The sequence below is a fragment of the Bubalus kerabau genome, chromosome 5, assembly GCF_029407905.1.
Source record: "Bubalus kerabau isolate K-KA32 ecotype Philippines breed swamp buffalo chromosome 5, PCC_UOA_SB_1v2, whole genome shotgun sequence".
Classification (NCBI taxonomy): Eukaryota; Metazoa; Chordata; class Mammalia; order Artiodactyla; family Bovidae; genus Bubalus; species Bubalus kerabau.
In genome coordinates, this window is record NC_073628.1 from 1,803,283 (window position 1) to 1,815,007 (window position 11,725).

The 11,725-nt window shown below is 64.2% G+C and overlaps 1 protein-coding gene across 1 annotated transcript; it reads right to left on the bottom strand.

Moving 5' to 3' along the window:
• Window positions 1-6,856: 6,856 nt before the first annotated feature.
• On the bottom strand, window positions 6,857-8,696 carry ASCL2 (achaete-scute family bHLH transcription factor 2). The gene is made up of 2 exons (XM_055583284.1): window positions 7,864-8,696; window positions 6,857-7,255 (listed from the first exon to the last, which is right to left on the bottom strand). Exon 1 carries the CDS (start codon window positions 8,460-8,462, stop codon window positions 7,881-7,883), a length of 582 nt encoding a protein of 193 aa, XP_055439259.1. The 5' UTR covers window positions 8,463-8,696; the 3' UTR covers window positions 6,857-7,255; window positions 7,864-7,880.
• Window positions 8,697-11,725: the final 3,029 nt, after the last annotated feature.

Below are 11,725 nucleotides of genomic sequence, written 5' to 3' on the forward strand. Positions count from 1 at the left end.
AGCTGAGCGCCGAAGAATTGATGCTTTTGAACTGTGGTGTTGGAGAAGACTCTTGAGAGTCCCTTGGACTGCAAGGAGATCCAACCAGTCCATTCTGAAGGAGATCAGCCCTGGGTGTTCTTTGGAAGGAATGATGCTAAAGCTGAAACTCCAGAACTTTGGCCACCTCATGCGAAGAGTTGACTCATTGGAAAAGACTCTGATGCTGGGAGGGATTGAGGGCAGGAGGAGAAGGGGACGACAGAGGATGAGATGGCTGGATGGCATCAGTAACTTGATGGATGTGAGTTTGAGTGAACTCTGGGAGATGGTGATGGACAGGGAGGCCTGGCGTGCTGCGATTCATGGGGTCGCAAAGAGTCAGACACGACTGAGCAACTGAACTGATCTGAAGGTGAAAGGAAGTCACGAGGGTGGACCCTAGTCCAATGACTGGGGTCCTTACGGGAAGAGGAGGTCAGGACACAGACACACTCAGAGGGACGACCCAGTGAGGACACGGCTGTCTGCATGCCCAGGAGAGAGGGGAGGGACCAGGTCCTGGCATTCCAGCCTCCGGGACCGGAGACAGTGAACGTCAGCTGTCTCCAGCCCCGTCTGTAATGTTTGTTAGAGCATCCCTGGCTGGCGAATGCACTGCCTCCAAGGCTGTCAAGGCCCCTGGGTTCTTGCCTCAGTTTTGCCAAGTCCACCCGGGGTGCCTTAGTGCTGGGCCTGGCTTTCCCGGTCACTAGGGAGGAAGGGTCTTGTTGAAGGGAGGCAGGCAGACAGACCTGGCTCAGAGTCCCCACCCCTCCCCCAGGGCTTGTGGCAGAGTCGTGGGGGGTGGCATGCAGCGGTGGGGGTGAGCAGAGGGGAGCAGGCACCCACCCCAGCTTCTCGCGCCATTTGGTGAGTGGCCTTGGGCACGGGCTGCTCTGGGGGTGGTCTCAGGGTGACCCCCTCTGAGAAGCTGAGGTTCAGCGCTCTGGTGACAAAGGCCCATTTCAACGTGTAAGGGGGGCTGCAGGGGCCCAGGCTCAGCAGGGGGGCACTGCTGGGGGCACGTGGCCGGGCTGAAGGCAGTTTCCTTGGCACCCGAGACAAATGCTTGGTCTGCCCTCCTCCACACCCCCCGCCGCCCCGGGGGCTGATAGATTTGCCTCATTAATCACAGTCTGCCCCGCGGTGGGGGTGGGGCCAGAGGGGGTCCTGGGCCCCCCTCCGGGAAGCTCCATCCACCTGCATACAGCCCTGGCCAGGGGCAGCCAGCGAAGGGACTGGGCACTTGCCCCCAGAGCCCAGCCAGGCCTCTGCTCCCCCTTCACCACGTGCACTTCCCCAGGTGCCCCCAGTTGGAAGACAGGGTGTGGGAGGCCAGAGCCGGCGTTCTGGCTCCTCCGTCTGTCCCCAATCACAGATGAGACCCTGCCTGGCAGCGTTCCCAGCAGAAGCAGCAACAAAGGTGCCCTCCAGGCAGGTGGGGGCCGGGGGGGAGGCGGGCCAGGGAGCTGTGCCCAGAGCCTCAGCTGTCGGCTCAGAACCTGGGGTCTCTGTGAGCCTCGGGCCTGTCGCTGAGCCTCCCGGGGCCTGGAAGTAGGGGCGAGACCCCTCGAGGGAGCTGGGAGGACGAGGGGCTCCTGGGGGGCCTGCCTGCACCGTGACCCCAAAGAGCTCGAGGCAGACTCACAGCCCACAGGCCCCTCGCCCACTCTCCTCTCTGATGCGGCAAAGACCAGGGTGGACCTCGTCCTCCAGCGCCCTGCCCCGGGAGGCCCCCAGACAGCCCCCCACCCCAACCGGCGCTGTCCCGAGAGGGTCCACAAGCCTTGCTGGCCACCCCCTCCTCACCCACCAGCAGCGATCTGCCACGCCTTCTGTCTCCCAGAGTCTCCTCGGACCAGCAGCGCCCCCATCACAAAGCCACAGTTGAGACCCTTTGCTTGTTGGCCCTGCCAGGTCAGCTCCAGCCTCCTCCTGCTCTCCCCCAAGACCCCCAAGTGCCCCAACAACGGGGGCTCTGCTGGGCCCACCTGGCCCCCCTCGCGCCCTCTGGGTCCAATAGAGCCTCACGCTCTCAAAGCGCCTTTTGCGGCCGCACCCCTTCCATCCACAGGGTCCTCTCATGGCCTGGTGGCCTCAGAGCACCGGGACCCTCCCTCACCCTGACCCTCCCCCAGGGCCCCCCACCTCCACTAGGATTCAGGGGCCTGGAGGGACCCAGCACTGGTAGGAAGGCAGGGCTGGCCCGAGCGAGGCCATGGGGGCAGATGCAGGCCCCGCCCCAACCCAGGCCTCTCCACGCCGGCTCCTCGGGGATCCAGCCCCCTGCATGTCCCCCTTCCTGCGCCCTGAGGCCACAGGGGACTGCTGCTGTGTGTGTGGTGAGGACTCCAGCGTCCGCAGCACTGAGGAGGGGTCCGCCTGGTCCCTCCCCTGCCCTGAATGCCCACCCAAACCTCAGTCTCTGTCGAGAGGGACGGTGAACCCGTGAACCCCACGGCTGATGTCCGGTCCCTTCCGTGGTCAGGCTCACCCTTGTTCTGGCCCCTCCTCTTCGTGAGCAGGGTCAGAGGATGCGCACTGCACTGGCCCCCCAACCCAGCTGGGGGTGGAGGGTAGGGGGTGGTGCGCACCAGGCTCAGCTTCCCAGTCGTCGGAGCTCGGCGGACACCAGGGCAAACACCACTGTTCACAGGTGAAGGTCAACAGGCCAGCAGAGGACGCACGGATGCAGAGGGATGCAGGCCACGTGCGAGCCCGCCCCACGGAGGAACCAGCGCTCACGGGGACCCATGACATGGGGCCCAGGGAGACCCAAGGTCCACGGGTTGCCTCCTCCACCCAGCAGGCGGGGTGCCACAGCCCCAGGGCCCCGTCCACAGTCCAGCCAGAACCTGCTCCACATGCACGCGCACGGCACCCACCATCCCTCCTTCCTCGAGTGACCGCCCACGCCGGCCACCGCTCAGGTGGAAAATAACCACAGGACGAAAGCGGGGATGGATGAGCCCAGAATTTCCTCCTTTCAGCCCTTGCTCGGCCACAGCTGATGGGAGCAGGTGCAGGTAGAACGCGGGTATCTAGTTTTTGCAGCGTCTCTGCTGTTCCATAACAGCAAAATTACGTGCACGCTGCAATATTTCAGTGGCGTCATTTCGGTGATTCCTCGTGGCAGTTAACGTGCTTATCTCTACATCTAAGACTAGCATCGCACAGTATAAAAATTAATGCCAACAAATTATTAACGTTCTTTACTTGAACGGCATTAAATAGCAAGTTTGCAACACTACGTCAAGACAGGCCGTGGAAAAAAGGAAAAAGCTATTTCCACACCTTTAGCGTCACTTTCCCCCCATATTTGAACAAGGGTGTCTCGTGATCTCACTCTGCAGGAGGGCCCCGCAGATAAGGAAGCCAGCCCTGGGCCGGGGGTTCCAGGCTGGGGCTGCCCTAGAACAAGCAGGAACCATGGAGGTTTCGACTGCCCCTCTCGGGACGCACTGGCCCCAGCACACAGGACAGGCAACAGCTCTGCGAGGTCAGGACTGCAGCCTCCGTTTCAGGGGCACGGCTCCAAGATGCTACATGACCCCGACAACACCCAGGGCCCCTGATGTTCCCCTGGAACCAGGGTGTCCGCCAAGGGCCAGGCAGTGCCGTGCCCAGAACACAGGTCCCCTGAGGGCAGGGCCTCCCTGGGCGCTGCTGCACCTGGACACAGAGAAGGTGCCCACTGGAGTTTCCAGAATGATCAGGCGTGGGACCTGGCAGAGCAGACGAGGCCAGCAGGCACCCGTGCTAGACTCCAGCATCCGAGAGGGTGGCCCCATGTGGGTGGCCTCCAGGGACACACCATTCTCTGACTGGGTGAGTTTTAGCCACAGGGAGCCTCCTGGGACTATAAAGCAGGGTTTTATAGTCCTGGAAAACCCACTGTCACGAATAGCAAAGACAACATCCTGACCCCCCGTGGCACGGCGCCCCCAGAGGGCCCCCGGGGGCTATGGCCATCCAGACCAACAGCCCACCCACCCACCTGCCCACCCCTAGGAAAGACTGCCCCGGTCCCACCCAGCTTTACCCCAAGGCACCATTCCCCCCACACCACAGTGGGGGTCCCCACCTAGCCCCAGGCTGCTTCGATCTAAAATTGGCTTCCGACCTCCAGCAGGCGGCAAGGCCTGGGCCACAGGCCACCAGGAGAGCCCCGCTGCCCCCACCACGGAGCTGAGGGTGGGGACCCGAGCAAACGTGCTGGTCTGGAACACGGAATTGCTAAGTGTGCCCCCCAGGACGGCCCCAGGCAGCCCCGCCCTCCTGGAAGGGGGCCACTGCCAGGACTCAGGAATGAAGCCGTCCCTGTTTGAGTCCCATGTCCCGTCACCTTCAGGCTCTATGACCTCCAGCACCTCATCTTTCAGAGCTGTGCTTTGCGGTTCTGTAAAGGGGGCAGCGATCGGCATCCGGTAACTGATGGCTGGCGGGGGACAGGGCGCTTTCTGCCTAGGGTGAGCAGGCAGGCCAGTGTGCCCATGTGGTCTTAAAAATGAGCCTGCCCAGATAATCTGTGATCAGTCTCCACATGGGATGCAGAGCCAGGAACATGCTCTGAGGTGCAGGAACCAGAAACCAAACTGGAGTCAATCATGCCTCTGCTTCCAAGCCACCCCCTCCAGTCACAGGAGATGCAGGACCAGTACCCAGTGGGCACCAGCAGGCGCGATGCCATCAGCAACGGTGGGACACAGATGGCCTCACTTTCTCGTAAAGTGGCTGGGGACGGGATGCTCACAAGAGGCTTAACTCCAGTGCGGATCTGCACCGGATCCTTATTATGAAAAACCAGGGACTTCCCAGGGGTCCAGTACTCGACTCTGCTTCCACCACAGGGGGCACGGGCCCTATCCGTGGTCAGGGAAGTTCACAATCATGCATGGGGCAGTCAAAAAAAACACAAACATGGAAAACAGAGGCAGTCAGAGGGCTGTGCCACTGACCGGGTGTTTGACAAAATGAAAAGAGCTGTTGTTCATCTGTGGGGGTCAAGGTATTGGGGTTCCCCTTGGAAGCTCATCTGGAGAATTTACGGGTGGAACCGTACGATGTCTGAGGTCTGCTTCAGAACCACGCGGCGGGTGGTGGGGGCGATGCATGGACAGCCAGGGGTTTGTGTTCAGTCTTTGGTGCTGGTGATGGGGCTTCTCAGAGCCTTCTCCCACATCTGGCGTGTCCATCGTTGACCAGGCCGGATGCTGGACGCCTGATACAACAATGTCACTTGTGGGTTAGATGGAGCCTGTGTGCCCTGCTAGAACGTCAGCTCCATGAGGGTGAGGCTTCCTCGGGCACCAGCGCATCCTCCGTGCCTGGCACAGAGAACTTGTCCGGCGGAAGTTCTGGAACTTCTGCACGCGCTTGGGATTTTCCGTAAAAACAGAAGCACAAAAATGGCAGCTCTTACCCTTGGCAGAATTTCATCACCAGTCCCCCTCGGCCTGCCCCTCCCGTGCGTCCCCTGTACCCACCTGCCAGCCAACACCCATGTGTGATACTACCCTGCCTACCACCACTCCATGTCCTGAGAGCTGCATGCCTTTCCCTGGGTCAAGGTAAGGAGACCCAGCAGAGGCCGGAGCCAGAGGCTCGGTGAGGTCACTGACCACGCTGTGGACCCTGGGGAAGGCTGCAGGCTGGCCCTTGCCGGGTGGCCACATCACACGCCTCGTCTGTCCCTGGGACGAGGCCAGGTCACTCCTGGCCCCGCAGTCCCCAGCCACAGCTGCTCTGCTGACCCCGCCAAGCCTGAGCCTCGTCAGACCCACCCAGCCCGTCACCCTGGTCACCCGGGAGACATTCGTTCTGCCAACACCAGTCGCCCCAACCTGCCCAGGTTCCAACGGCTGTGACCCAACCACTCCCCGCAGGAGGAAGGGGTGCCTTCAGCATCCGAAAGCAGCCTGGGGGATCCCTGTCGGCTCCACCTCCACCCATGCAATAAAAGAGAGCTCTGGGCAGGGTGAGACTTCAAAGCCGCCGAGCCTCTGGTCAAAGGTAGGGCTGAGTAATCACCTCTGAGCTTGGGGAGCCTGGGGGGGCCTCCTTGTTCCTCTCAGAGGAGGGCCCAAGCCTCTGCAGCCTGCAGGGCACACGTGGCCAGGAGCCACAGGCATGGCAGCGGACGGCTGAGTATGGTGGGCTGGACACAGCCAGACACCTCTCCATCGTCCTCCCGCAACTGTAGGTCCCCCCACTGGCAGGTGGAGAGCCCTGCCCGGGGTCACCCAGCTGGCGGCGGACAGCGGGGATCTGACCACAGCAACCTGGACCCCAAGACAGAGGGCAGCCTGGGGGCCCACTGGTCGGACCCCCTCGGGCTGAGCCCTATGCTGGGCCTTGCCTCAGAGCCTGATCCCAGTCAGCAGCCTGCAGACATCAGCGTCCCAGCCGTGAGGCAGCCCTGTCTGGACCACCCTCCAGCGCCCCGACGCCTGACAGGAGCCCCAGGCCCTCCCGGGCCCATGAACTGCTTTGGCAGGGCGGCCGCCAGGTGGACCCCCAGACGGAGGCGCAGGGTCCAGGGAGACGTGACCACAGATGTGGGCCTTCTGGGTCCAGGGTTGAAGCCACCACCCTCCCACCCACACGGGACCCTCACCTGGATCATGGGGGGCCTCAGGGGTATGGAGCGGGTACCCCCACCACCACTGATACACAGCACCGGTTTATATATAGATCCACCTTCCCTAAAACAGGTTTCCTGAGGCTGGTCTCTCCACAGCTGGCAGAGATGAAAGGGGACGCCCACCAGGAACTCTGCACAAGGGCTGTGGCACGGGAGATTTCAGCCAGGTTCACAACTTCCAGGAAGAGGGAATAAACAGTCTTTATTGTGTTCTAAATCTAAGGGTTCTTTGTACAAAAATAAGCCTTCATACCGCCAGTGTCCCTGAGCAGTTCAAGTCCATGTGTTCGTAAAAAAAAACATAATCTGCGTCGTCATAAAGCCCTCTCCCCTTCAAACCTCCAAGTGTCGGTTCCGCAGCCCCAGTCCAGTGGAAAGTCTCTGCGGACAGGGTGGCTGGGGTCCGAGGAAGCTGCCGCCGGGAGGAGGTCAGGCGGGAGCGCTTGCACACTAGCCTTGGGTCAGGCTGGATGGCGGGGAGCGTCGGCTGGATCCCTGGCTCGGTGGTGGCTTGGCCCGCGGAACGACGAACACGGAGGCGGGAGCCTTTCCAACCGACTGGCTCCGCAGGGGTGAGCGCGTTCCCCGCCGCTGGGAGGGAAGGGGGGGTGGGGCAGGCACGTGCGTTAGTGCGGGATCCGGCCCCGGAGACCCCACGCAGCCCGGCCCTCCCCCACACCCACAAGCGGAGTCGGCAGTTTCGTTCTCTGGGTGGGTTTTGGAGCCCAGGTCTCCGTAGGAGCCTCGGCTTCGGTGTGTGGCCCGGCCCTGGGCGCCGGGCGGGGCGAGCGCTCGGAGCCGGGGTGAGTCAGGGCTCCGCGCCCCGCCGACTCATTTCTGCCACCGGGCCGGGCGCGCAATTTGCAATGCAAAGTCTCTTCGCCTCCCAGCGCCCTAGTCTGCCCCGAGATCCGCAAACACTCGGGGCCTCACCCGCCCCAGCCCTCCGTTTCCCCGCTCCCCCTACGGCGGCGGAGCAGCGAGGGGGAAGTTTTGCAATCCCGGACAAACAAACGTTAGTCTTGCACAGGCTTGAAGAAGTCTGGGGAGGAATAAAGAGGGAGCGAAATCCAGGCCGTCGCTCCGGCCTCGCTCCGGGCCTCGCGGGCTCTCGGGAGCGCGAGCAGCGAGGCCGTTGTCTCCACGCGCCCAGCTGCCCTCCCTCCAGCCCTCCCTCCTTCCCGCCTCTTGGAGCCTACCTTGCGGGGCCGGGCGCTCAGTAGCCCCCTAACCAGCTGGAGAAGTCGAGCAGCTCGCGCTCCGCGGGGCTCAGGGCGCCCTCACAGCCGCTGTCGTCCGACGAGTAGGCGGAACGCGGGGACCCGGGCTCCGAGCTGTGCCCACGACCCGGGGACGACGAGGCGCAGGAGGGCGAGGCGGCGGTGGCGGGGGTCCCCGATGGAGCGCGGGGCAGGGGGTGGCGCGCGGCCGGGGCCAGAAGCCCCCCGGCCAGCGCGGCCCGCACAGCATCGTGCTCCGCCAGCAGGCGCTGCAAGGCGCGGATGTACTCCACCGCCGAGCGCAGCGTTTCCACCTTGCTCAACTTCTTGCTGGCACCGCCGTGCGGCACGTGCTGCCGCAGCGCCTGGAACCCCAAGTTCACCAGCTTCACGCGATTGCGCTCGCGTTCATTGCGCCGCGCCACGGCCGCCGCTCCACTGCCGGGGTCCACCGCGCCCGGCCGCCGCCGGCGGCTGCAGCGGAGCAGCTCTGGAGACTCCGGTCGCGGCCGAGCGGCGCAGCAGCCCGGGACACCAGGCGCCGGGGGCGCGGGCCGGGGTAGTGCGCGGCTGTCCATCGCGTCTGCATCCACTCGCCCCGCGCTTCCCCCAAAGTCTCTGTGCGCCGCAGGAAGGTGGAGGGCAAGGAACCGAGGGCGGAGGAACGCCGGTCAAGTCTCAACGACGATCGGGCACTGCGCTGCCAAGACTACCCCGGGTACGCGGCCCCAGGTCGTCCGGGGTCCGGGGACAGTAAGGCGCAGGAGACCGAGAGAGGGCGGGCAGTGCGCGCCGAGGAGCGTGGGGGGCTCGTGACTCGCGCGTGCTGTCAGACGCTCGCCAGGTCTTCCTTGAGCGGCGCAGGCGGCGCGTTTTTAAATACATAGATAACCCTCCTCCGCGCCGCCGCCTCCTTTCTCACGCCCTCCTTCCCTTGCCTCCCCCTCGCGCCACGCTTCGCCCAACCCCTGGCGCACAGTCTGCAAAGACAGAGCCGTGAGCCTCCGAAGACCGCACCCAGTCCCCCAGGCACAGCCGGCAGGCCCCCAGTGCGTCCTTGTTCCCAGCAGGTGCCCAGTGCGCCCCCAAGATGCAGTCCGCGGGTCCCGCGTGCGCACCGCCCCCCACTCCCCGAAGTTGCTGTTCACAGGTCCTGGGTACGACCCCCGCCGCGTTCGCCTTTGAGGGTAGGGTGTGTCCACCGCCACGGCTCAGCCATTCCGGAGGCGCGTGAGACCCCCGGGGGCAGCACGCGCCGGGCAGCCGGCACCCACGCTCCGCCCCTTGAGGCCGAGGGGCGTGGGGGGGGCCTCAGCCAATGGCGGGCCGCCCGTTCGGCCAATCGCGGCGGGCGCGGCCCCACGCCTGGCCCCTGGGAGGAAGCGTGTACGCCAGACGCGTGGCTCCCGGAGCGTCTCTAACAAAGCTTGGCGCCCGCGCGGCCCCGCCCGGCCCCTCCCCGCCACCCGGGTGGGCGCGCGCTCCCACGCGCACCTGTTCCTGGCCGGGCGCCCACCTGTTATTCTGCTGGGCCTGCGAGAGGGCCACTCCGTCTTCCCGCCAAGGCGGGGCTTAAGAAGTGGTGGAGATTCGGCGCGCTGGGGTGGGGTGGAGGCCGGAGGTCTGGCTCCTGGGGTGCGTTCCCCCAGTTCCCTGCCACGTACACAGTCTGCCCCCGGCCTTGCGCGTCTTTGAGGCGAAGGGCCTGGAGATTTGCTCAGACCGCTTTGGACCCCGGGGGGCAGTCCGCCTGCCTTTCCCCTCTGCCCGTCTCCCCCCGCCCCGCTCTCGAAGCTTCCTTTACTTTCCATACTCCCCTGAAATCGTCCTCCCTTCTTGGACCGGTTCCCTCGGGCTGCTCACCCGTGGATGTCTACCCGCCTTCATGACCCTTTTCCCTCAGTGCCAGCACCTGCCACCTACCCCTGCGCTGGGATTGGCCGGTGGGGGAAGTCGGGGGGCAGCCGCCTTTCCCGCTGACCGACGGGGGTACCTTTCGGGGTTTGAGGGGGCAGGGACTTTGGACGTGCGCCGTTAATGGGAGAGTTTTGTCCTGCCCCGCGGCCTGGGAAGGCCAGCCAAATGGCTGTGCCCTCGGGAGGCCATACCCAGCAGGTTTTTCCCGAAAAGCGACCAGACCCTTAGGGCCAGGACCTCCGGGAATGGAGGGCGGGGGTAAGGGGCGGGCCCAGCTACCTGGAGCAGACTTACTCTGCTGGCATGGGGAAGGGGTAGGGGGCTGGGGCGCCTCCCGAGGACCCCACGGGGCACCGTGGCGAGGGTTTCCTGCCTGCCTGGTGGCGCCCTCTGGCTCCTGTCCCCCTGAAGGATTCTGGCAAGTCTGGTCGGCTTGCCTCCTGTAGGAAGTGACCTGGAGTCTAGCACTTGCCAGGAGCCAGGTGGGTGCGGGGCCCTGTTTCTCAGGAAGAAGCTGACTCAGACAGGACATGGAATGTGTCCACAGTCACACCTCTGGCCAGTGGAGCAACCCAGATAGGAATAAGGTCCCTTCAGAGCGGAAGGCCTGGCTGGCCTCTGCACCCCCTCTCTGGTAAGAGCCCCCTCCTTCCCTGAGGGTTATTTGGCAAACCCCCAGCCAGATAGGAATCTGCCTGCCCGTGCCAAGGGTGCCAGGGAGAATTCCCAAGTCCTGCAAACAGGGCCCTGCCTGAACTTCCACGGGGCCTCCTGGGGGCTGCCTCTGCCTCTGCCCAGCCTTCTGGGCTCTGGCTTTGCCCCCTCCCGCCTGTCCACTGCCTGGAAGCAGGAGGGTCATTACCCCGGCGAGTCGGATCATGCCCGGGCCCGGGGATTAAGCCTGGCTCCCCTCTGCGCTGGCCTCACGCTCAGCTCTGAGGCCGAATCACCAGAGCCCTGTGGATCCCTCAGCGCCGTGCTGTGCACAGCGTGCCCCTCATCCCGGGTGTCCATCTGAGGGCTCCACGCGGAAAGACAGGTACCCTTCTCTCTGTGTCCACAGGGCACTGCCCGTGCCCAGGCCATGCATGACCGTGCTTCGCTAAGGGGACCTCACGTCCAGCACAGAGGATCAGAAGGAGCTGGCCACTGTGGGAGTGGGCGGTGGCTGAGGGACAGGGGAGCAGTCCAGGCCCAGCTCTGCCGTTGACCTTGAGAGGTCCCAGCAGCCCGGTGCGGGAGTGGGTGGTGGCTGAGGGACAGGGGAGCAGTCCAGGCCCAGCTCTGCCATTGACCTTGAGAGGTCCCAGCAGCCCGGTGTCCCGCTGCTCCAGGAGGACATGCCAACCCCTGCTCCAGGGTGACCAAGGCTGAGCGCTTGCCCACTCTGAAATCATGGGCTCCATGGGACTGGGGTGTAGACCCTGAAAATGTGGGGCACCCTGGGGACACGTGAGGCCCAGAGAGGCTCTGGGTCCCCCTTCTCTGGGGCAGAACTGGACTAGGCAGAGGCTGGGTGAGCTCCATGCCTGGGTGAGGGCGAGCAGGGCTGACTGTCAGCTGCCTTGGCCTGGGCTCCTCACTCCTCCTGCAGCCCAGGGCTGCTGCCCACCTCCCTGTCCACCCCTCCAGGGCCTTCCTCCCTGGCTGCCTAAGTGCATTCTCTGGGTCAGGGCACAGGTGGGAGGTGGGTAGCCAGTCTGGGCCAAGCCAGCAGCTTCTCCAAGCCCACAGGTTGTCCTGAAGCCCTCCTGCAGGAGTCCCACCTGTGTGCCCAGGTCACTTGGGAGTCCAGAACCTTCTGGAATTCAGTGGGGTGGGCAGGAGCCATGGGACATGAAGTACTTCCAGACATCAAGCATCATACCCACCAATGACCAGTTGGGATTCTCCAGAGAAACAGATAATATGTAACAAGAAGTTT